Source organism: Acanthochromis polyacanthus, chromosome 8, assembly GCF_021347895.1.
Source record: "Acanthochromis polyacanthus isolate Apoly-LR-REF ecotype Palm Island chromosome 8, KAUST_Apoly_ChrSc, whole genome shotgun sequence".
NCBI lineage: Eukaryota > Metazoa > Chordata > Actinopteri > Pomacentridae > Acanthochromis > Acanthochromis polyacanthus.
In genome coordinates, this window is record NC_067120.1 from 7,621,167 (window position 1) to 7,646,843 (window position 25,677).

At 39.3% G+C, this 25,677-nt stretch overlaps 4 protein-coding genes across 5 annotated transcripts; 1 reads left to right on the top strand and 3 right to left on the bottom strand.

Annotated features, from left to right (window-relative positions):
• Nucleotides 1–548: 548 nt before the first annotated feature.
• On the bottom strand, nt 549–5,398 carry LOC110964911 (E3 ubiquitin-protein ligase TRIM47-like). 2 transcript variants are annotated; one of them, XM_051952370.1, is made up of 6 exons: nt 3,286–5,398; nt 3,096–3,191; nt 2,022–2,267; nt 1,777–1,927; nt 1,630–1,686; nt 549–1,535 (listed from the first exon to the last, which is right to left on the bottom strand). In XM_051952370.1, the coding sequence occupies exons 1-6, from the start codon at nt 3,880–3,882 to the stop codon at nt 1,018–1,020; spliced, it is 1,665 nt and encodes a 554-aa protein (XP_051808330.1). In that variant the 5' UTR covers nt 3,883–5,398; the 3' UTR covers nt 549–1,017. The 2 variants fall into 2 exon arrangements, with proteins under 2 accessions (XP_051808330.1, XP_022069465.2); XM_022213773.2 differs by having other exon boundaries at nt 549–1,544.
• On the bottom strand, nt 3,746–24,560 carry agbl2 (AGBL carboxypeptidase 2). The gene is given in 24 exon segments (XM_051952369.1): nt 3,746–3,837; nt 12,187–12,286; nt 12,434–12,663; nt 13,111–13,141; nt 13,246–13,398; nt 13,483–13,579; nt 15,027–15,125; nt 15,196–15,276; nt 15,355–15,477; nt 15,572–15,650; nt 15,774–15,886; nt 16,044–16,144; nt 16,228–16,354; nt 16,779–16,938; nt 17,163–17,305; nt 17,889–18,034; nt 18,037–18,277; nt 19,265–19,520; nt 19,634–19,781; nt 21,742–21,849; nt 22,026–22,199; nt 22,519–22,648; nt 24,087–24,139; nt 24,404–24,560. Coding segments are annotated over 23 exon segments (2,883 nt in total). The 5' UTR covers nt 24,123–24,139; nt 24,404–24,560; the 3' UTR covers nt 3,746–3,830.
• Nucleotides 5,475–8,986, bottom strand: LOC110964906 (tripartite motif-containing protein 16-like). The gene is made up of 6 exons (XM_051952371.1): nt 8,029–8,986; nt 7,738–7,833; nt 7,414–7,647; nt 7,178–7,334; nt 7,048–7,092; nt 5,475–6,637 (listed from the first exon to the last, which is right to left on the bottom strand). The coding sequence occupies exons 1-6, from the start codon at nt 8,599–8,601 to the stop codon at nt 6,108–6,110; spliced, it is 1,635 nt and encodes a 544-aa protein (XP_051808331.1). The 5' UTR covers nt 8,602–8,986; the 3' UTR covers nt 5,475–6,107.
• tmem17 (transmembrane protein 17) lies at nt 9,023–11,503 on the top strand. Its single transcript, XM_022213767.2, has 5 exons — nt 9,023–9,172; nt 9,354–9,457; nt 10,729–10,842; nt 10,925–11,068; nt 11,200–11,503. Exons 1-5 carry the CDS (start codon nt 9,058–9,060, stop codon nt 11,275–11,277), a joined length of 555 nt encoding a protein of 184 aa, XP_022069459.1. The 5' UTR covers nt 9,023–9,057; the 3' UTR covers nt 11,278–11,503.
• Nucleotides 24,561–25,677: the final 1,117 nt, after the last annotated feature.

Consider the following 25,677-nt stretch of genomic DNA (forward strand, 5'->3'; position numbering starts at 1 on the left):
TTGTAACTGTTAAAAAAATACACACAAAAAAGAAAATGCCTTTTCTAATCAGGTAAAGAACATATGATTAGCAAAGCATGGTCTTCTATTTCAGTCAATGAAACTAAAGCAATCCTTCTGCTGATTAGCGTTTTGTTTTTTATCATTAAAAGGCAGAATCATCACAACTGCAGCTACAACTGCAGAGGATTTAAGCATAACAAGGCCTTTTTCAGCATGCAACAGTAGAAATTTGCATTAACTTGCCTAAAAAATAAAATAAAAAATCAGTGTATCACCTTCTTTTAAAGGAAAATAGACCAGGTGAATCAAAGCATACATTAAAACATCAATTTAAAATGTTGATTAATAATTAAATTATTACCTACAACCAAAGTTACAACATTAACAGTCTGTAAAAGTTGGAGTGCTGTGTAGTAAAGGTCAGCATCATTGACACTAGCACATATATTTGAAAGCATTTCTAAAGGCAGCAAAAGAAAATACATGTAGTATAATCTTTAGTTGCATTTAAAGATATCACATCAAAAGACATCAAGGAGACTGTAAACCTGGAAAATGCTTATTTTTACTCAGTTCACATGACTGAAATCTCATATTATCTTCACGTATTCATGCATTTTTTACACAAAAGTGTGGATTTTGGTCTCCATCTACACTAAAAACAAGCTGAAATTTGATCTTTCAATTAACAGAAGAAATGAGTACAAGTTCTACCAATGAATAATGGCATGAAACATTCATCTTGTGCTTTTTCAAGTTTACTATCTTTGGTACTTAAAAGTTAAAAGAAAAGATTTTTTTTTAAAACAGCTAAATGAAAATGACTATATTTTTGGTCTCTGTCAGAACAAAGGACCTCCAAAATGTGCTGCTTTTTATTTACACCAGCATACATAAATGTTTCTCACACACAGATTTGCAAAACCTTGTTCATGTTCACATTATTCATACTGTTTCTGTTCTGTTACTGAAGGATAAATGTCCTGCAAATGATGCTCATTAATGAGGACAGACTCAGATGTGGCATATCTTAAGCATTGCCCCTAAATGAACAGAGAACCCTGGATAGAGAGGCTCAGTGAAGGTGGTCTGGACTCGGTGCAGCAGCATCAGCCTGTCAGGGGGAAAAACACTGTAGAAACTCAGATTTCCTGCTTTATAATCGAGCCGTACGCCGACTCTGCGGGAGCAAACTGGAGCTATTCCACTTCTGTGCAGATTATTGTGCCAAAATGTGCAGCCAGAAGGAGAGCAGATGAGTTTCCAGGACAGATCATTGTGTCCAAAGCAGCATTGTTTCCCTGAGCCATTTCGTTCGATGCCTTTGTACGACACGGCCACCTCAATGATGCCTCCATCCCACTCCACCTCCCAGTAGTGTTTCCCTTCCAGGCCCTTTTCACCCAGAGCCTGGTAGAAGTGGGTGAATCTGTCGGCGTGGGGAAGAGCCTGAACGCTGTCACTCCACGACATCTCTGTCTTTGTTTCAGACAGGTGAAGGCATGCAGCCACTGTGCAGGGATCCACCTTCACTTTAGTGTCTGCAGGGGAAGATAAAACACTCATTTAGCTGCTGAAGCTTTCCTGTATGTATGCAAAGTTAAATAACATCAAATTTCCTCTTACATTTGCGCAAGAAGTTCTCCCTTGATGGCATCTCCTCATGCAGTCTTGATTTTTTCACTTTAATTGAAAAGAAAAGCAAAAAATACACTCACTTAAGGAAGCAAACAGACTAAAGCACAGTTAATGATCCAAACTGACTATACTTACACATAATCTCCCCAGAATTACAGATTAATTCATTGCTTTCTTTGTCGCACATATTTTTCATTTTATCTTTTTGTGCAGTGACAAATTCTGTCAGGTCAAATCTTTCATCTGAGTCAGTGAACACAGGGAGGTCATCCAGGGCCTGGAAACCCTGCAGAGGCCAACAGACACACAATAAAGCATTCTTAGACTGAGCATCACAAATTAGAGAGAGAACGAGAAGCGAGGCGAGAAAAAAACATCACCAGAAGGAACTGGATGGGATCATCTGTCTGCGAAAGCTGCTGGAGTTTATTCTCTCTCCTCCTCAGCTCAAACACTTCACGCTGCAGCTTCCCGAGGCGACTCGTGGTCCAGTCCACTCCAGCTTTCTCTGCTTCTCCCACTTTCTCTCTCATCTCGGAGCATTTCCTCTTCACGTAGCGGATGTAAACGGGGATGAAGTCCAGGCTACGTCGCTCAAAGTCATCACAGGTCTCCCAGGCAGCGTCCTGAAAGCATTTGTCCTACTGACTGAGTTACAGTAACAACCAGGATACAGCTCTGATAATTATTCTGCAATACATGATTTAAAAAATCTGGATATTTCTTAATTATTTGCATTTTTAAAAACAAGTCAAACACTTCATATGTATTGGTTCCAAAACTGGAGTCCTGCACCTTCCAAAGGGGTTGTATACAAAATTCTGTTTGCCCCATTAAATGTCTTTATGTCTGAACAAAATAACTCAAAACTACTGCAGCATAGCTCCAGTTTGTGACTGGAAAATATCAACAAATTACTCAAAACTACAGTATCTCTAAATGATCTCTTTAACCAAGTCACATAGTCAGGTATTCTATATGATCTCGTTTTGATGTCTAATGTCACATTTTGTTCTACTGTTCAGTCTCTGTGATTCTGTTTTGACTTCCTCTTGGGATTCCCGCCTTCCACTTTGAAAATTTCTGGTTTAACACGTTGACAACTTGTTTGTGCATTAAGACGTCACAAGACAAAAAGACCGGGAAGCAGCGGACCGAGTTACTCCACCCATGTACACTCTTACTGCTGACATTTCACATACAGTCTGCAAAAGTGTTCCTTCAAATGAGGAGAAACTGCACTGTCTGGATAAGCAGTTGTTTAGATGGCTGTCATTTTTCCCCAGACTGAAGGGGAATTCCTCCACAGGAAACACTGCCCACACCCACATCCTTTTCTCTTATCTGGTGCAACATTTACCCGAACTAGACACCTTTTATCCACATTTGAAAAATCAGAAGCTTATTGATGGAGAAAGATAAAGGATCTACTACTGCTTGAGGGTGACACTCACTCTTATAGAATCTGCAGCATCCTTCAGGTCTGCTATTTTCCTCTGTGAGACCAGAACCCTGTCTGCAACGTCCTGTTTAGACTTTTCCAGCTTTCTCTGTTGAAACAGAAACCCAAGAACATTTCAGAACCTCAGTTACAATAAAAGGCCGAGAATAAAGTGACTTCATGGTGGGGCTGAATTGAATTACCTGCATTTCACACTTTGCTGCCGAGACCGCCACAGTGTCGTGTCCTTTGTGCTCATCCACAGCACACATCAGACACAAGAACTGCTGATCGGTGCGACAGAACACCTCCTGGAGTTTGTCGTGACGGCTGCAGATGCTCTCTTTGATCCTCGCTGAGGCTTGAATCAGTTTGTGCTTTTTAAGAGGTGGCACCTCAAAATGAGGCTGCAGATGAGTCCCACAGAAAGAGGCCAAACACACCAGACAGAACATGGAAGCTTTATGTTTCCTCCCTGTGCAGGCATCACACGGCACATCTCCAGGAGCAGCAAAGGTGTCACCATCATCGTCATCATCACCAGCGGCGGCATTTTCACCGGTCGCCCTCTTGTGTTCCTCCAACAGGTGAGACAGAACGGTGCTCCTCTTCAGGACAGGCCTCGTCTTGAAAGTTTGCCTGCACTGAGGGCAGCTGTAAGTTCCTCTTCTGTTGTTTCTTGTGTCCCAGAAGGTGTTGATGCATTTCATACAGAAACTGTGTCCACAGGCGGTGGTCACTGGATCCTCTAGAACCTGTAAACAGATGGAGCAGTCGAACGCTTCCTGATCATGAGCCATTTTCTTCTGCACAAACTGACAGTTCTCTGAAGGAGTGGCTTGTTGGCAGCTTGTTCTCAGTGGGAGGGAACTCAGACTGACTGTCTTAAAGTAGAAAACAACCTTCTCAGGAACATTCCCAAACACTTAGAGGAAGTGGAAGTTCTGGATTTCACTTGTGCCAAAGTAGAAGATTCAGTCTCAACATGTGTTTGAAAGAGAAACAAAATAGTCAACCAAGAATGTGGGTATGAAACTTCAGTCACATGATAAGACGTTTCACAATGTTGCTGAACTTCAGCCCTGCACACACACACACACACACACACACACACACACACACACACACACACACACACACACACACACACACACACACACACACTGCTACTGCATACTGGGCGGCATGGCTCGGTGGGTAGAGTGGCCGTCTTGTAACTGGAAGTTTGCCCCTAATTGCTCCTGGTGGGTCATGGTTAGCACCTTGCATGGCAGCTTCCGTCATCAGTGTGTGAATGTGTGTGTGAATGGGTGAATGTGACGTATCACGTAAAGCGCTTTGGATAAAAGCGCTATATAAATACAACCATTTACCACACCAGATAAAAAGCAACAGTTTGACACTAGTCACATATCAAGTTTAATTTCAGGTTTATCATGGTTTCTCACATATTTCCTATAATGGATCATTGTTAAGGAAATTCTGCGATGTCGAGAGAATACTGAGGAGGCAGATCCAGAGACACTCTGGAGACTCAGATGACTTTGGTTGAGAATAAGGTTTACTGATGTCAGGAAAAGTGATAGAACAAGCAGCACATTCATGTGAGCATTGCCAGCATGAATTCTGAGGTTTCTCTTCAACCTTGGGTATATATTGAGTTGGGAGGAATGCCTTATTTAGATTACAACCCAATGCGGAGACAATTTGTCTGCTCAGGAATGTCAGACTAAAGAACATCAGACTAAACAACACCTGTTTTCCTATAATAGTTGTTTATTTCTCATGAATCTTCTTCTGTAACATCTGCCTTTCTCAGGGTCAGATTAGAGGCAGAGAAGGCCTCAACATACCCACAGCCTTAGTAATAGAGAAAAGAATGTGAATGATATGAGTCTCTTTCCCATGACTAAGGTCCCCCTGCTTCTCCCAAACTGAGGCTGTAGATATGTTTATGAACTCTGTTCTTAATACGGCCCTGAGACAGACAGATGCATGCCAAAGAAAGTATCTGAGTGAGAGACACCTGTGGTAGAGAAAACATGATTATATTGTTGTCCAGGTGGCGCTCCTGAACAGATTTAACCTCCAAGGACCTGCATATGTAGACATAATTTATTTTCAAAAAGAGCCTATTGTTCATAATAATAACAACAAAAATACCATAAAAATAATAATAATAACAAAATAAATTTAATACAACTTATTAAAATATAATAAATATAATAATCAGATATTCAATATTATCCAATTATTATATTTATTGGCTGCTCGTTATCTCAGATAACTTGAAGAAATCTAAATGCAACCCAATCAAATCTCAGGTCCTAGAAGGTTAATATGAAGCTGTGTTGGTGGCATTACATGCTATAAATACAAGGAGACAGTTAACGTAATTTAACTTTTTATTGACAAAAGTAAAACATGCAAATGTGATAGAAATGACTTGTGCTGGTTAAGAGGGTATGTTCAACAGTTTTAAACACATTTATTTTAGTTCCTTTTCACATTTTAACACTGTTGTTCAGCTCTATTGTCCCTGTTATGTGTTCATGTGTGTCCCCCTGAATGCTGCTGTGTTTAAGTACACAGGGAGAAACTAGATTCGCAGTCAACAGTCTTAAATCCAAGGACATATTACTGCATATAACAGCTCACATTTACATTTATGTAAAAAAGGAGTAACTGTCAGAATACAGTTAGGTTTTGACTACAAGGGGGAAAAGCTGTAGATTTTCAGAGCGAACTTGCAGTGAACATTGTGCATAGATAAAGAAAGAAAACTTAATGTGTCAGTGATGTTCACTCAAACAGCCCTTTGCTCTGGTTTGACTATCATTTTTTAAAGTTATTTTTTGGCCTTTTGTTGGCTTTATTAGATAGGTGAGTTGAGAGGCAGACAGGAAAGTAGGGTGAAGAATGGGGAGAAGACCGGCAGCAAAGGGCCATGAGCTGGAATCAAACCCAGGGTGCTACATCAGGGACTGATGCCTCTGTTTATGGGTCACCCACTAAACCTGTTGAGCTACCTGTGCCCCCCTGGTTTAACTATCTTAACTGAGGAACCCTTGGAGACTATGAACCCGGGGTACAGAGGCTGTGAGAATGTGGTTTTTACTCCGTGAAGCAGCTTCATTTCACCAGAATCTGCCACGCTGTAGAAGGACAGGATCCCTGCCTTATGGTTCAGATACACTCCCACTGTAGGAGAACAAGGGATGGATGTTTTGGTCACGATGTCGTTAGACCAAAACGAGCAAAGAGATTTTGAAAGGGAAATGCACCAGGACTTGTCGCTGTACCCAAAGCCACTTTCATCCAGATCCTCTACCTTATAGCACACAGCGACCTCCACCCTGGGCCCGCTCCATTCAACCTCCCAGTAGCAGACTCCAGACAAACCCTCAGTGCACAACACTTGATTATATTTGGTGAACCTCTCCGAGTGGTTCGGCTGATTCTGGGTTTTTTTAATCCAGGTCACCTTGCTGTTCCCCTCAGAGAGCAACAGGTTTTCAAATGCTGTGTTGGGATCCAAAGTGAGGCAGCAGGAATCTGAAAGGCCAGAAAATATTAACACACATCAGTACATGTGGCAAAACCTATAAATCTGTACACTGGACCCAGTAGTATTTCATCTGTTTCACATTTCTGTACCCGTCCAAATCCTCTCAGTAAAATATTCTCCTAAAACGTGTGTCGTCTATAGATACAAATATGAACAAAACAATGAAATTACTATTGATGATTATTGACGTGTATTGCTTACAATATTAGTGTAAGAGCTTCTGAATTGAAATGAAACACAATGCAACTGAAGCAGTCATCACAAGAGCAACATAACACAAACATACATAAATAAAAGATGCACAGTCCGGTTGGGGTCTGGCTGGGGTCCACATGGACATAACGTTAACGGTAAAACATAAGAGCTTAGAAGTATTTAAGCTAAAATAATCACTCACACAAGGAAAACTCCTGTCTTGTCTTGGGATCAGATTCAACTTGAACTAGAAAGAAAAAAACATCCGTATCAGGTCTTACATACGATCTGATAAACAAACATGCATACTTTTAACAAAGTGATCTTCTTACTTGTCTCAGATATCTCGGCAAAAGCTTTCGAAATGGATTCCATTTTGTCTCTCAAGTCAGAAACAGCCTTTGCCACAAAGTCAAAAGGTGTGTGTAGCTGGATGTCGCAATCAGACGACATGTCAGGTTCTGGGCAGCCAAAAGTCTTCTGGCAGTGCTAGAAACATGAAAGATAAATACAACATCAACTCCAGCCCCATGCTCGACATAAGCTGTGTATTTGTCTGTCAGTGTACCTGCAAGAAGTGAATGTGATCCTCAGTGACTGACAGCTGCTTCAGCTCATTCTCTGCCTTCTTCAGCTCTCTGATCTCCTGCTGCAGTCGATCCATGAGGACCTCAGCAAGGCTAGCAACGGCCTTCTCCTGATCTGTGATCAGCTCCTTCATGGCACAACGCCGTTGGTCAGCCATCAGAACTATTTCGTTGTAGGCCTTCTCGTTTTCATCAAATGCTGCATCTCTAAAACACTGAAAGCAGAAAAATAATAGGAATAATGATGGTTACTTTACAGAACGGAGGCATTAAACACATTTATGTTAGCTAAAAAAAAGATGTACCTGCAGTATTTTCATGTTCTGCTTCATCTGCAGCAGCTGCTTCTCTTTTTCTTGCATTGTTTGCTGATATCTTTGTGTCTTCTTTCCAAATTGTTTCTAAAACCAAAATTGCACAGCATGCACATAAATGGACACACAGAATATCAAGCATACACTGTAAGTGTCTTCTCAAATCCATTGTTACTAGAGTAAAACACTCTCTGGGTCCAATTACAGTTTAGGTTTCACATTAGATTTTCACAGATAACTGGGGATTTGCAACAAACTGTGTTCAAACATAAATGATCTTACTTGTTTCTCTTTCCTCTCTGCTGCAGCCGAGACTATGTCATGATCTTTGTGGTGGTCCATCACACAGAGCAGACAGATGCACTGGTCGTCACTGCGACAGTAGACTTCGAGCAGCTTGTCATGCTTGGAGCAGATCTTCTCCTGCATGGAGGATGACACGTCCACCAGCTTGTGTCTTTTGAAAGCAGCAGACTTGTAGTGAGGCTGCAGGTGGGTGGCACAGTAAGAGGCCAAACACACGAGGCAAGACTTGACAGCTTTCAGCTTCCTCACAATGCAGAAATCACACTCCACATCCCCTGGAGCGACTTTATCCTTTGCAGGAAGGGTTTTCTGTCCCACCACAGACATTCTTACCATCAAATCAGCCAGCACTGTGTTCTTGCTCAGCAGAGGTCTCGGAGTAAAAGTGTGTCTGCACTGGGGACAGTTGTAAACACCACCCTGGTCCCAGTACCCGTTCACACAGTCCTTACAGTAGCTGTGGCCGCAGTGAAGAGTCACAGGGCTCCTCAACACATCCAAACATATGGAGCAGAATAAAGATTCGGTGGCTTCGCATCTCTCTGCCATCTCATCCCGTTATCTGTAACTTTCACTTTCTCCGAAAACAAAACTGTTGAAAGTGGGAGTGTCTTAATCTGTTTTTGTGCTTACAGTCTTCTCCTGGAAGTCATTGTTTTACCACAGACAAATCTGACAGAGCTGCTGAAAGATTACTGTTTTTGATTTTGTTTGTTTGTTTTAATGTTTTATTTTGAAAAAAGTTCCTAATTGGGGCATTTGAATGTCATTATTTGACACTATGGTGTGTGAAAAAAATAAAATACTCAATTTGCAAATTTTATTTGAACAGCTCAAGGGACTGAACAAAAACAGGATTTAGAAAAACTTACTTTCCGTGCGAGATTTTGAGCTGAACGCGAGATTTCCTTGTATCCATGGAAACGACGGCAGCTTTCAGAGAGGAAGAGACGGAGTAGTTTTTCCTCTGGTCATGTTTTTGTGTAGCAGAGAGTATTTTACACCATGGAGCTGCCGGACCCTATTAGAAAACGTTTAGAAGACTTTTCTCGCAATGTTTTATTCGACCAGAGTCGGACTGAAGCGTTCTCAAAAGACCACGACACGTTTTTGCCACACGGTAAATAAAAATGCAGCTAACGTTAGCATTGATGTTAGCATTGATGTTAGCATCGATGTAGCAACATGAAGGATTGTATTATGTGCACTGTGTTTCTGTCGAGCTAAGCTTTCTGGTAGCTGTATCTGAATCTGGATAGGTCACCCCTTCTGTGTCTGTTTTGCTGTGTTTATGTTTTCAGACAAACGGGTTCTGTCCAGTCTGCAGCTCCAGATGTCTCTGTACTTTAACATGTGGTTCTTCCCCTTGTGGTGGATCAGTGAAACTGTAATGCTGCAGCTCAAGGTAAGACCCAAAAATAGGAAAGTTAGACAGGAGGTGGGTGAAGGGGAGCTTGAAATCCTACTGATATTACTACATGGTTACTATAGAAAAACTAGTTAAATAAATAAGCGTCTCTTTAGGAGGCTTAGAAATGTGATTAAACAACAAAAATGTACAAAGATGGGATAATGAGTGCATGATCATTGTGGTTGGCCCAAGGGTGAAACAATCAAAAACCATATTGTAATTACAGATATTGAAATATGAGTCACAGTTTTAGTGTTTTAAACTCAGACAAAAAAAGGATGATCTAATTTTATTCTGCAGTTGGAACCAAATTATGGAATCACAGGAGTGGCATAATAAAATATAAATCTGTTTGAAAAATAAGGAAAAAAATGTTTAAATGTCAAAAGGAATAAAAAGAAAAATAAAATACAATAAATCTATTGAAAAATAAAGAAATAAAGTTGTAAATATGAAGAGGAATAAATTAAATAAATAAGTACACCTGTTTAAAAAAAATAAGAAAGTAAATGTAAGAAGAGGACTAAATAAAAAAATAAAAACAAAATAAATCTGTTTAAAAAATGAAGAAATAAATGCATAGATTTAAAGAAGAATAAAAATAAAGAAATAAATATTTTAAAAAATAAAGAAATAAATGTATGAATTTAAAGAGGAATAAAAAATGTTAAAAATAAAGAAATATATGTGTCAATATAAAGAGGAATAAATGAAAAATTAATTAATTAAAAATATGGAAATATAAAGGTAAATTTTGTCTTTGCATTTCCCTTTTCCCTGTTTTTTCCTTTTGTTTTTCCATTTTGTCATTGCTTTTTCTAATTTTATATTTATTTATTTTTCTATTTGTTCCTCTTTATATTTACACATTTATTTGTTATCCAAAGTTGTTTAAATCAATCCACTGGACTTTAAGAAAGTTTCTTCTTTCTTAAAGTCCAGTGGATTGATTTAAACAACTTTGGATAACCACGACGTGGATGAATGAGAACCTACACAGACACCACATTTATTTCTTAATTTTTTTAACAGATTTATTTTTTATTTATTTGTTTTTTTATTCCTCTTTATATTTTCACATTTATTTCCTTATTTTTTAACAGACCTATCTTTTATTATGACCCTCCTGTGATTCCATTATTAGATAAATTCCTATTTACATATTACACATATACATATTCATTACATTGGGATACAAGTTTTAGAGTATTTCATATGACAAAACCCATTCTGTTTAATCTGCATTGCTGTGTTTGACATTTCAGTATCCTGCCCTGCCAGACTACTATAAGTTCATCCTCGTCACTGTTCTTTTGCTGATGACTCTGATTGAGGGCATTAGACTCTATCTGGGCTATGCCGGGAACCTGCAAGAAAAGGTGGCACATCACTCAGACATACAGAACCCCAGAAAGTTCAATTCAGAGGCTGAAGTGAATGTAATGTCTATGTTTGTGGAAGGTCCCTGAGCTGGCCGGGTTTTGGCTGCTGAGCATCCTGCTGCAGTTCCCACTGATCCTGTTTCAGCTCTTTAACGAAGCCATTCTCATACAACCCTTGGAGAGAGGCGTTCACATAGTTCTGGCTATATTCATACTCACACAGGTATGGTCACATTCTTCTGAAAACCTGACTGATGTGATGAAGCACTGGATGTTTCGTTGTGCATGTTTTCTAGATTTGCTCATTTGCTGATTGTCACAGATTGAATGGGTTTTTATTCCTGAATGATCCAGGCCCTCTCTGGTTTTGTGGCGCTCCGGGACATGGTCAGACACACGGAAAGCCAATTTCATCTCCGACAGTTTGATTGAATTCTGCGGCTCTGATGTCCCGGCCACATCTTGATACACCAGAATGCCTTCTTACTTCACTCCTAAAATGTGTCAAGTTTTGTTTTACATGTAGCACATGAGATCTTTCCTCCCTACAGTTGATTACTTAAGAGAAATGTTTTGAACATATTTATTTTTGTATTTTATTCACCTCCAAATGGTTTGTATTCTTGTAGCTTTGCAGTAAATAACATTTACATGACAAGCAGCCTGTGTGTCATTTATTAGATCGATAATTTATTGTATCCTTGGCTTTGAATCAGAGTCTTATGAGGATCCAATCATGAAGGTTTGTCACCAGTAAATCTCCTCTCCAGAAAATAGCTTAGCGTTGTCATTAACATTATAAAAAAGGTCATTAACAGATCATTTATGACATTACTTAATACCAGAAATCAATTTAAAAGAGACATAAAACATGTCAGCTCTCCATTTGATGCAGTTTTGAAACGTTTATCATTACTTTCCATTCCATAAGAATCATCCATCCCCCTGTTAAAGTTCTTCATCGACAAAAAGTTTCACATTACTGGCCAGAGAACAGAGAGACTGACCTAGTGTGAAGTTCTAGATCCTAAATGCTGTGTCCTACGATGGAGCAGACTGTGATGCTGTTCTGACCATCACCTCTTGAGGAACTGTACTTGTTTGGCTTTCTCTTTCAAACTGGTAATGTCTGGTGTCTTTTCTTTCATTTTGTGAAGTGTCTTTGCATAGCCTGAGGAAACAGCATGAGTTAAATGTATGAGGTTTGTCTTTTCCTCACTGCACAACATTTATCTCATTATTACCATCAATATTTATGAACTGCAGATGAAACCTTCGTATTTGCCAGAGATGGAGAATGACAGATGAAGAGAGATTGTACAAGGACTAAAGTGAATTTACCTTTTTTCTCTTAGGTCCCTCAGCACAGGCTCAAACACACTGCTGCGTGATTCACCGTCATTCAGGGGAATGTCAGGGTCTCTCTGAAGTGACAAATCCACTGAAAAAATCAGAGAAAGAGGAGAATTGGAGTTAGCTAACAGTGATTCATTAAAAAAAATGTTATTCTTTTATGTCAAAAAACAGAAAAAAACATTTCCCTTGAAACTTATTTATCACAAAAGATGATTTAAATCTGCACATGAACCTTCTGAGGAATCTTCCTCCTTTCCTTCCGTCTGCTGTTTTATTTTGGTTACGTCTAAGCATGAGGTGTAGGAATCGTTGGACACAAAATGATGTTGTGAGATCTGTAGAGAAGTTCTGTCTCTAAAAGTGTGCCGGCCGCTGAACTTGTTAGTGGTCAGACTTGACAGCAGGTGTTTTCTCGGAACCATGTCCTGCATCATCTTGACATACGTGGATGAGGGAGACCTGCTAACACAAACATGTCTGAATCTAAACATAATGAGCTTTCAGTTATGGCCTGTCAGTTCAATTCAACTCTGCATGCTTTACTGGCATGAATATCAGGTTAAAAATATTATCAAAGCATGAATGATGGTGTATTTTAAAACATTCTTTAAAAAAATACAATTTATTAAGTGGAATAGAGAAACTGAATAAGAAAATAGAACAACAGAATGTCAAAAATAAGAAAAACAAAAAAGAAGAAAAAAGCAAAATGTGTTGTGTGAGTGTGAGTGTGTGTCTGTGTGCGAATATGTGTAATAGGGTGTGTCAAGATAATTTTTGTCTTCAATGATGTAATCATGTGTCCATCAGCTGGTGATATGCAGTCACACAATCAAAACTAGACTGTTTTTTATCAATATAATAACAGATACAGATGTCCTAAGGATATCATTTGACTGTGGGGTTTACCTGTGAGGTGCTGTGAGGGAAGACGGCAGCCCTGAAAGAGATGAGTTCCACCACAGAGAAATGAGAGATGATGAAACTTGGGACACTTTAGCACCAATCTTGTTCTATCTAGAACTTTTGTATATGCACACAAACCTCTGTAAACCTTATAGGAGGTGAAAGATTGTGGGTAGCAGCTGTTCTGTTGCTGGTTGGAATGCAATAAATTTGGTGAAGGTGGAAGAAGAGCCCTGAGGTGCAGCAGCTGAGAGGAGCATCTCCCCTGTGTTGGATGGATGAACGGCTCACCTGTGGAGCAAACCGCTAACACTGTTCACTGTGACAGAGGGCCTTTTGTAACGCTGTGATGGTTCCTGATATCATAAACCTTACCAGTGTGAGCTGAAAGAGCTGTGTACATCCTGATATTTGGACACACTTTATTCTTGTGGTGCAGGAATGGAGCCCTCAGGTTGTCCGAACAGTCGTCCTAAAACACAGAAAATACACTTAAACTTAAAGTGGAAACTTAAAGTGGAATTCATAATTACAGGGGTCAATATTTCTGAGGGAATTTTGTATCATAGTTGACATTTTTGCTGTTTTCAGGTCTAAAATCAACATGGCCGCCTAGAACCATGGCATTTTTACAGAAAGATTACTCTAAATATTATATATACAATTGAGCGAAATTGAAAGTTATTTATAAAGATATTGTAGGAAACCTGTTGACATGCCATAAATCCACACTTGACACACACACTACTTTATATTAAATAGTCAATTTGCGCATTCTGGGTCAAGTTTTTGTCATTAAGGACATTTTTTTTGTCATTTTTGAACATATTTTGAGTCATTTCGGCAAATATTTTGGAGACATTTATGTGATATTGGACAAATTATGAGTCATTTTAAACAATATTTGAGACATTTTGACCAGATTTCTGTCATTTTTCCTCAAATTGTGAGTTATTTTTGGTCATGTCTGAGTCAATTTGTACATTTTGAGTCATTTTGGAAAAATTGTAAGTCTTTTTTTTTATTCTAACCAAACACCACATGGCATTTTTACAGAAAGCTTCTTCGAAAAATTTGAGGGTAAAGAGTAATTACTCTTGAGTAAAATTGAAATTGAACGTTATTTATAAAGATATTGTAGTAAACCTGTTGACATGCCATAAATCCACACTTGACTCACACACTACTTTATATGAAATAACTCAGAAAGTCTTGGAGTCTTGCCAGTCTTTTATTCAGGAGGAAATTAAATCATGTGATCTGGAATCAACACACTTCCTTGAGAAGTGTTTTTGTAATAGCTAACTTAGTTGAAAGTGATTTCTCAGATACATATACAATTTGCTATTTTCCATCCATCCTCTATACACCGCTCAATCCTCATTAGGGTCGTGGTGGGGCTGGAGCCTATCCCAGCTGATTTGGGCGAATAATTTAAAGATTTGATATATTGCCAAAAAAGAAATATCTGTCATGACTATCTCAACTTAATAAAAAGAACACAATCAGAAAAATTTCTGAATCAGATCATTTTATTATTGTTTAGCTAATTAGAAGGTGGTTGCTATTAAATTTGGTCGGTTATTTAGTTGACATTTTAGTGATATTCAGTCATCTTTTCTTCATAAGTGATTGTTTCCATAATAAATAATTATGGAATTTGTAAAGACATGATCATAACAAACGTAAAAAGCATTAGCTTTTTTTTTTTTTACTTTTAATAAAAATGTATGCAAGATATATCCCATGGACTTCAAAAGTCCCTTAATTATATATTGACCCTGTGACTTCTTTTCAGTGAAAACTGAGTTGAATATATTATGTGAACCAATGTTTATGCATAACCTATGCTGTGTTAATATGTGCGACCAAACATGAGGAGGACTGAGGTGATTTTGTGAGACTTCAGTTATCTTCACCTTGATTGGCTTGCATCCCTGCCACAGTGTCACCTGGCTAAGCTCACCAGAGTGGCTGGTGGGAGGAGGGACACCAGTTTTTCTAACCAGACCATGTACCTTCACAAAGAAAGAAATATTAAAAAGGGAATATTCCTCTTTCATCCGGTACTGAAACTCAACTTCATACCTGCCATTTCTTTCTGTGTCTCCCAGCAGACCTTTCTGGGATGCTCTCTTTAACTGTGCTATCATCAGGCAGGTTGGACTCCTGAAAAGAGCCTTCATTCATCAGTCTTATTTAAAGTTATACAGCGAGAACACTAAATACTGTGTGATTTAGTCTTACAACATCTTTGATGTTGCTTTGTGGGATCTTTGGCTGTGTATTATTCGTCACTCTGTTCGGTTGCAGCCTGTTTCTTTCTTTACGACTTCTCAGGTGTTTCTTTTTCTTCTTCACCTGAGTTTGCTGTAGAGGAGAGCAGGAGAATTTGGTAAACAGACAGTAAAGAACATCCCTATTAAACACCATTTCATGCGGGATCAGATTTGTGTCAGTCTACCTCTGGATGCACAGTCTGTGGCTGGTTCAGTAAATGAACTGGGAGTCCGTCTGAATCAGAACTGTTTGAACCGCTGGTGCTGTGAAAGAAAATCAGAAATATTCACACAGAGCCTGACGAAAGCATATTATGTCCCATTTCACATGAGTGCAGTCCATGTGTTGGTAAATGTTTTAAAATAAATAAATAATTACTGTATCACCTGGTTTCCAGGTCGGACACATTGAAGTGACAGTCGGTGCTGATGTCTTTGCCCAGTCTTGCTCTGACTTCTTTTCTTAATAAAGCTGCCAGCTCTGTCAGACAGTAACTAGTCTGAAATCAAATTAAAAAAAAGAAGAAACATTAAAAAATCTAAATACCAGATATCAACATTCAGGCCTTATTAACCGTCCAGGTATAATTTAGGCCCCAGTAATGCAGCCCATGTTTCCATTTAAAGTGTAGTCAGACACGTGGCCTTATTTCTCACCTTGGCTGGATCAGGATCACAGTAGTCCAGCAGAGTGTCACAAAAATAAAAGCCCAGGGACTTCAAGTCTCCAGCAGTAAAATGTGTTCCTCTCCTGTCACCTGACAATCAAACAGATGATAGATCCTCACAGATACATGGAAGCTTACAAATTTAAGCACACAATCAGAAAACCTGTTCTCACCCAAAGTAGAACCTCCAAAGGTGGCCTCCATGGTGTAGCTGTTTTTGATTCCAAGGCGCCACATGACGATTCGTCCAGTGCCCTCTTTGCTCCTCTGCACTCGGAATTTACAGCTCTTAAAAGAAAACTAAGGAAGAATGGTATTTAGATTATGGAGCTTAAATGTTTCTAAGAACTAAAACGAAGACAACTGGGCTCGCTTGAGTTTGTTAAAGATTTTTCTGCTTTCACGTGAAAGGCTTCTTTAGTTTATGACTAAAGAAATCTTTTGGTTGACAGGTGAAACAACTGCAACAAACCCAAGCAAGTGCAATTTTTCTTCATTTTAATACTTGGACATAGCATGACCAGAATGACTGAGAATAGGTGCTGAAATAGGTGTTGAACTGATGACTGTAAAATAAGCATCCCAAGAAGTAAACCAGAACTTTTCAAGCCTAACGGGGCCACAATTAGCACATGTGGAACTCTTAGTTGTATTAAAAATCAGCCAAAATGTTTGGAAGCCCTACACTTGACAGGTAAAATATAAATCTGAACGGTTATCTTACCTTATTACTGGCATTCTTGCTCATCATCAACGGAAAGACTCTCTCATGAAGTCTGAGCGAAGCACCACCTCGGTTGTTGCAGCCGTACATGAAGACATTGTTTTTACGGTTGTGACCATGAAAGTCACAGTAAAGAACTACATCCATTTCAACCATTAGTCTGAGGAAAAAAGAACCAGAGATTGCTATTTAGAAAACAAGGCAGTCAATATTCCTAATGCAGAAAAATAATGCATGGGCTACATTTAAGAATCTACATATTTGAAAGTCTAGTTATTGAAGACTAAAGGTAATCCTCAGTGGAATAAGCTCAGTGTTGTTGAAGTAACTCTAAACACTGACTACAATAAAGTTCTTATGGCTGAGACTTCCTGCAGTTCTCACCTCTCCACCATGTTTCGGGTGTACCACACACAAGGAAAGGAATCCCTGAGCAATGTCTTGTAGTATCTGTTGAGATCTCGGCCTGCCAGGGAGCAGCGGTAGTTGCCCACCACCACACCATCTGGGTTTAGCATTGGCACCACCTGCAGCAAAACACAGTGAAGACAGCGGATAAAGAGAAGCTAGAAATCCATCCATTCATCCATCCATCCATCCATCCATCATCTATGGACCGCTTAATCCTCATTAGGGTCGCGAGGGGACTGGGGTCTATCCCAGCTGACTTAGGGTGAAGGTAGGGGACCTCTTGGACACATCACCAGTCTATCACAGGGCTACACATAAAGACAAACAATCACACTCACATTCACACCTACAGACAACTTAGAATTATCAAATAACCTCAGCATGTTTTTGGACTGTGGGGGGAAGCCGGAGAACTTGAAGAAAAAATAAATAGGCACAGGGAGACCATGCAAACTCCATACAGAAAGATCCCAGGCCGGAACGTGAACCGGGGATCTTCTAGCTGCAAGGCGACAGTGCTAACCACCGACCCCTGTGCAGCCCCAAGCTAGAAAACCCCACTTCCAAATCCATAGCAAAACAATACAACACAAGGCACTTAACCACTTTGCATCACTTAATCTACACAACACAGCAAAACCAAAGTGCAAGGTATTTCGGTAATGATGGGCATATTAAGGCAGAAAAGACTCTGAGCACCTTAAAAACAAAAGTGTCCCTGAGTAGCTGAGCATCATCTGAGTCCCCAAGCAGAAAGTCCAGAAATCCCTCCATCATCCAGGAGCCGTTGGTTTCCCCAGGATGCACTCTGGCCGTCACCACCACAGCCTTCTGGTCCTGCTGACACCCGGAGACGTCACCGTCACCACGTACACAGCATTCCCAGCAAGGCTGTGGCACAGGACCCGCACTTTACAGTACGATGCAACTGCTGGGTTGGAGGAGATGTGCCTGAGGTAGCTCTGCAACCGTGAGTAGGTGTAGGGGTAGCAGTGGGCAAGAAAGCAGGTGTCGGAGTCATAAGGAAACTGAAGAGTCCAGGAGAGCGAGTACAAGGCGACGACGTCACTGTTGTTGTCTTTTGTATTCTAAACAGACAGAGATGATCACTTTTAAAAGAGATTTCACTTCAAAGTATAATTGTAATCTTGTCGAGCTGTTCTAATAAGCTTTAAAACTACAGGGCAGGTGTTTCTGCAATTTTTCATTTACTTGTTACAGCTTCTACATTTATTTTTCTTCTGAGTATTTACCAAATCACACCACAGGGTTTCTCTTAGTCCTTAAGTGCAATAACCTACTAGTTGTCCCATCTCATTATTACATTTATTATTTCATTATCATGTGTGATTTAACTTACTACCTCAGTATGGTTGCCAACACTAGTCAAGGTAAGGCAAGGCAACTTTATTTGTATAGCATAGCATTTGTATACATGTCATACAGGAGGGCAACTCAGTGTGCTTAAATTAAAACATTAAAAGCATTGGAACCACTCAGACAAACACAAAAGAGCACAATTAAAATGGCAAATATAATAAAACATAATAAAGAAAAGGAAATTCTGAGATATATCAAAAACAAAAATTACAATTTGTATTTAAAACAGGTTAAAATAAGATGTATTAGGAAAGCATTACTTTTTACTGTTCTAATCAGGCCTTATTTTGCTTACTGTAATATTTCAATAATGTTTTGTCCTATATCTTATTGTTTTCAGTTTTTAGGAACTAAAATTCTAATATCCCGTCATTGTTTTTTCTGAGCAATAGAATTTCCTTTGTGATTAATTAAGTCTTTTCTGATAGTTTCTTACAAAATTACTTTTATTTATATAAAGCAGATGCAGTGACATCACTATAAAAAGGGAAACTAATGCACTATATTTCTGTGGGTTTGCCATGACCAGCAGTAACATGCAGTGAAAACAAAACTCTCTCTCTGTGATGGTTTACCTCTGCAATCTGCTAAGAAAGTTAACTTTCAGCCTCATAAATCGAAGGTGAAAGCTGTTGGAAAATGAAGGAGTGGGCTCATAAATTAGAGCGACTAAAGCTGACCCAGATGCCACCTACCTGACAGCCGTTCCGATAGTATCTGATGTTGGAGCCTGAGCGCTGCCATCCAACGCTGTTCTCCTCAGCAGCCCTCTCAGAGTAGAGAAGCGGCTTCATACCGGCAGAATACAGACTACTGCTCTTCATCAAGTTGATGATAGTGAAGCGGTAGGTCGCCCCGGCCTTCATGTTCCTGACCCTGAAGTAAAACCACTGTGTGTGCTTTCTGGTGTACAAGTCTGTCTGCAGGGTGAGCTCATAGTCATAGACGCCCCTGAAGAGGCAATTAGAGACAAAGAAACTCAACCTAGAGCCACAGGAAAAAACTAACAACAATATAATGGTTAAAAAGCTGCAACAACAACAGATCAGAATGCAGAATCTCACACTTTAACAGCCTTCTGAAGGTTTCCACTTTCAAAGCGTGACTCAAACTCGAGGGTGAACTCTGTCTGATTGACGCTATAAGTGACACTTTTAATGGGACCACTGCTTCCTCCAACACGAGAGCAGGTGAAGTAGGGAGACTTAGCGGCTTAAAGGAGCGAGAAAAAGAAGAACAGTGTAAAGTATGTGAAATATTACATTTGCAAAATGAATGAAATTGATTTGTTTTTCAGAGACTTGAGGCAAAGTATAACATAGACAATACATATGGTGTCAATATTTTTAAGCATTGAGGAAAAAACTAAGTAATTTTTGCCATAAGACGCTCTTAAAGTCAAACAGATCATATATTCTTGAAGGCGAACCTGTGACATAAAGGTTCTTATCATTATCTGGGTCAATATATATTTTAAGGAGTCTTTGTAACATAGCTAACAGGTATCATAGTTGACATTGTTGCAGTTTTCAGGCTTAAAATCAACATCTCTTTTATTCTAAACAAACATCACATGGCATTTTTAGAGAAATATTCTTCTAAATATTATATATACAACTGAATAAAATTGAAGGAAATGACATTATGTGGAGCAGGTCATGTGATCTGGAATTAACACACTTCCTTAAGAGGTGTTTTTGTAATGTGTAACTTAGTTGAAAGTGATTTCTCAAACACAGATAGTTTGTTATTTTCCATCTAAAATTTGATATATTGTATAGGCTTGGGCGGTATTAAGGTAATACCGTATACCGCCGGTGTTTAAAAATAGCAGCGGTATCAGTTCCAATACCATCATGAAAAAAAAGGGAGAGAGCAGCGTGTGTGTGTGTGTGAGAGAGAGAGAGAGAGAGAGAGAGGGGGGGGGGGGGGGGAGAGAGCGAGATGTCCGAGCGACCGTGAATGCAGCGTGAGCGTGGAAGACGGCAGTCGATTTGGGGAGTAAGAGAGAAGAGGTGTGTAGTTGCTGGGTTAGCGCGACTGTATGGTTCAGCTGCTGTTAATTTACAATAAAGGCTGCAGTATTCTTCAATAAGGCCGGGCTCCTGTGTCTTTGCCTTCTACGACTGCTGAGGAAGTGACGGGGGTTAACCCAGAAGTAACAACAGTAACTTCAGCCCTGGAGAACTGTCCTCCCCCTGCTCCCGACCGTGCTGGGAGCTGAGCAGGAAAGGTTAACATAAGGATTAAATATTAAATAAAAGTCATTTAATGCCTAAAACTGATTCTCCGTCCAGTAGCACTTAAACACTTATGTTTTAGCCTTTTGGAGACTTTCCATAAAGTTTATGAACGTGACGTCGTCACGTGACAGCGCGGAGGAGAGAGAGAGAGGGGGGAAGATGACAGATCCCGCACGGACTGACTTGGCTACGTTTGTACGAGTGTCAAAAAAGAACACAACTTCTGCAGTTTGGGAGTATTTCGGGTTCCAGGCAAACGAGAAAGGAGAGCCAGTAAATACTGATGAAGCAATTTGTAAATTCTGTAATCAAAAGGTGATCGCGAGAGATGGAAACACCTCTAACCTAAGGACTCATCTCCGAATCAACCACCCACTCACTGCTGCGAGTATTCAATTTCCGAACGTTAAGGCACAAGCCAGTAACAGTAATAGTCACGGTAATACGGTATACCCCGGTAAAATGTGACGGAAGTTTGACGGTATCAAAATTTGGATACCGCCCAAGCCTAATTGTCAATAAACAAATATCTGTCATGATTATCTCAACTTAATCAAAACAATTTTTGAATCAGCTCATTTTATTATTGTTTAGGTAATTACAAGCTGGTTGGTCTGTTACTAAATTGGGACGGTTATTTAATTGACATTTTAGTGATATCCAGTCATTTTCATTAATAAATGATTGTTTCAATAATAAATAACTATGGAATTTGTAAAGACAGGATCATAATGAACATAAAAGACATTAGTTCTTTTTACTTTTAGTAAAAATGTACGCAAGATATATCCCATGGACTTCAAAAGTCCCTCAATTATATATTGACCCATCTTATGTTCTCTAGACTTGCTCACTACCACCCTGATAATATAAAACAATCATATAACATAAGTTGGTGGTGCAACAAATATGTCTTTGCTGTTAGGTACCATTGCCAGTGCAGTACACCACCTTCCCCTTCTCTTCTCCGACTGGCATGGGTGTCCTCTCATGTCCTGTGTGCTGATAGAAAGGCTCCGGCTCTGGGGGGTCCCACTCTGCAAAAAACACTCTCTCTGCATCATTAAACTTTGGCAAAAAGGCATGCAAAATACTTTTTTGTTTTAGGTTAGGTTGTATATGTTTTGCAAGAAGCAGCTTTGACTGATGACCATACGCAATAAGTCTGTGCAAGTCCTGGTGACATAAAAGGTTAACTTAAATGAAATGTTACCTATGTGTTGTATGATGTCGCTGATGACCTCACACTCTATGGGCCAACGGGGACGGGAGACAGAAGGGAAGTTAACCAGGCCCAGCGGCGCCCGGAGACTCAAAACAGGTCGGCCACCGTCAAAGTTTAGGAGCAGCTGATTGGTTCGCAACGTCTGGCTTAGGTTTAGAGATACTGAGTGGAAACATGAATCACACCTTTAGTAACTGCACTTCCCTGCTCTTGTTCACGCACTCTGAATATACATTTTTCATTAGGTCTGCTCCCTTGTCTTGCCTCGGCCAAACAAGATGAAAAGGATTATGTTGCACATGATAGGTTCAATTACCTCCTCCACAAAAGAGCTCTCATTTAACATCTAATGATCCAAAATTGAGATAAGATGACCAAGGTTCCCCTACTCAGAACAATAACCCACTGTGTTCGGTTCACACTCAACAGTTTGGCTACATAGACGTGATATCAAAGTGCAGTCTGTGTGAAAACAGCTTACACTGCCTCCTCAATGCTAATTCATCCTCGTCTTCCTCTGTGTTGGAGTCACTGGTGTCCGATTTGTCCAGCTGGTAGGTATTCCACCAGTTCCTGATAGCAGAGACAGCCATGACCGATGGTTTCACAACCTGATCGGGCAAATGGAAGTCATCACTGTTGTATCCTGTTTACAGTACCAAAAGGAATCTGCCATTGTATAAATCTGTATTTCTTTATCAGAACAATAATTTAAAAACTAAATATTTAAACGTACATATTTCCATATTCTTTTACATGCAGGTAATATAGCAGATTAAGTTTTAAACTTCTTTAGCCTGTTACTAATTTAAAAAGAGTTGAAAATAAAATGGCAAAAACTAATAAACAGACAAACAAATGCTGCACTGATAGGAATTTTCTTGTTGTTATATTAGCCAACACTGATACTAATAATACCATATGTGTTTTTGCTATCCTAAATATTCCTGGCATTTAGTGGTGGAAAATAATAAAATACATTTACTAACTTAAGCACAGGTTTTGAGGAACTTGAGATACTTTTTTGCCACTTTATGTTTTCACTTCTCTACATTTCAGAGGGCATTGCTGTATTTTTTGCTTTACTACCTTTATTTTACCTATTAGGTACATTTTAACGTCAGATTTTTACCATTAAGACAATACATAATTGCATGTAAGCTCATTAAATACATTATATTGCTTAAGATTAAAATAGTGCTTTCCAGGTGTCCACATATGGTGATTTCCCCTACGAACATCACACATAATTTTACTTAAATATCTGTAATTATGTAAGATTTTACAGAAAAAGTCAGCAATAAGAGTGTTAGGGTGGTCTAATCACTTTACTAGGAACCAGATTTAGATAGATAGATAGATAGATAGATAGATAGATAGATAGATAGATAGATAGATAGATAATATGTCCGTTGACTAAAATAACAAAAATGGGGCAAAAATGACTAAATTAAGACACAAAATGACCAAAATGAGACAGAAAAAAAATGAAACAAAAATGCATAACTTGAGACAAAAAATTACTCTTAGGACAGACAAAAAAAGCTAAAATGGTACGATAAAATATAAAATGAGACACAAAAATTAGACCAAAGTGAGAGAAAATTCATCATACTTGTGAGAATTATATAGTGCATACTGCAGTTATTTGTAGACAGCTCACACACTCATTCAAAATAATCAATGTGGCCCAGCAATACAATCATCAGACGATGCAAAACCATCAAAATAAAATCCATAATATACTAATTTAAGCTGAAAATCATTACATGGCAGTGTAACGCTTGAATCAAACCCCTAACTCCCTGTAAGTACTGCGCAGTGTACGTGTGGTAACTCAGCCTGTTTCCCCTCCATCCTTTAGGAAATTACAAATTAGAAAAAAAATGAAATTACAAATTAGAACTATGTAACAAGTGCAGATAGATAGATAGGGTTCCACTCTGAGTTTCTAAATGATACTGCTACAGTTCACTTCAATGACCGTACTTGTTGTAGACAGATATAATTCCTAAAGGACCAAAACAAACCAACGCTAACCAGACTCACATGTGAGTTGCTGAAGGTGGAGTCTCTCACAGGCATCTTTTGCTGTCTTCCTTCTGCACAGAAAATGCCACCAAAGTGAAACTACTTTAGTCGGCCTCACTACAGCACATGCCTCCAGGTATTTCAGGAGGAATTTAGCAAGTTAAATCCTTTTTAATTAACCTATTACGAGGAGGTCGTCTTTAGTAAGCAAAGCTGACCGCATTCGTAAAACCTGGCTACCTGTTGCTAACATTCCAATCAGCTTCTTCCCCTGATAACTGTTAGCCTTCGCTTCTGCTTCCCACACGGCTAGTTAGCCTCAGACGGTCACTTACCTCGCTCATATCTGTGCTACGTCACATTTGTTCCAAAAAAAGGAAAAACCTTCTATCATAAACATTATCACATTAGCACAGAACTTTGCGGCTACCACCAGCGGAGCAATCTTTCTACAAGTGCGCGACGTTGCCAAGCAACCGATTGCCTCGACAAAACTGCGGTTGCCATGGAGATGCTGGACAAGTGAAGCAGATCCCAGCAGGAAGTTTCCTAATTAAAGCTGCATTGATGATTTATCTTGAGAATATGGAAGCGGAAAAAAATATATTATTATTATTAGTAGTAGTAGCTATTATTTAAAAAAATATTTTCCCCAAATGATATAAATATTATTATTCAATAATTATAATAACAATCAATTATTGTGAAGGGCTGCACAGTGGAAATAGTGGTTAGCACTTTCGCCTTGCAGCAAGAGGATCCCCGGTTCGAATCCCGGGATGGGCCTGGGATCTCTCTGCATGGAGTTTGCATGTTCTGCCTGTGCGTGCGTGGGTTTTCTCTGGGCACTCCGGCTTCCTCCCACATTCCAAAAACATGCTGAGGTCAAGTGATTATTCTAAATTGTCTGTAGGTGTGAATGTGAGTGTGATTGTTTGTCTGTATATGTAGCCCTGCGACAGACTGGCGACCTGTCCAGGGTGTCCCCTGCCTTCGCCCGAGTCAGCTTGGATAGACTCCAGCACCCCCCGCGACCCTAGTGAGGATGGGGGAGGGGATGGAGAATGGAGAATGGATGGATAATTATTGTGATTGGTTTTTTTTTTGTTTTTTTAATGGGATACTCGGTCATTTTCAGTAATTATTAGCTCGGTTTCAACAACAATATCACATTAGTCAGTAACAATGAACTTTATTTGTAGTATAATCTTATAAACTCCCCTTTCTTCTCTATCTTTTTTTTTTTTCATAACAGATAGCATTTTTTGCATGCAACTATATTGTTTATCATTTTAGAGTTTTAACTCTGGCATGTGTTTCTACTGTAGAGTTAGATGCTATAGAAATAATCATGTTTCTGTAGAAGCTTTTAAAATGAAGTTAGCTTACAAAAAGAAGCAATTATGTTTATTAAGAAATTAAATATTACACAAATGCTTGTCTGTATCGGTGGGTTTTAAAAAGCTTTTTAACTTGAAGCACTGACTCATCATTTTCTGACAGTTAGGGAGCTTGTTTTGGTGAATTTGGGCTAAAACAGAAACAAGCATGGTCCCTCTTTGTTTTAAGTTAGAACTGTAGACAGCAGCTGATTCACTGATGGAGGGGT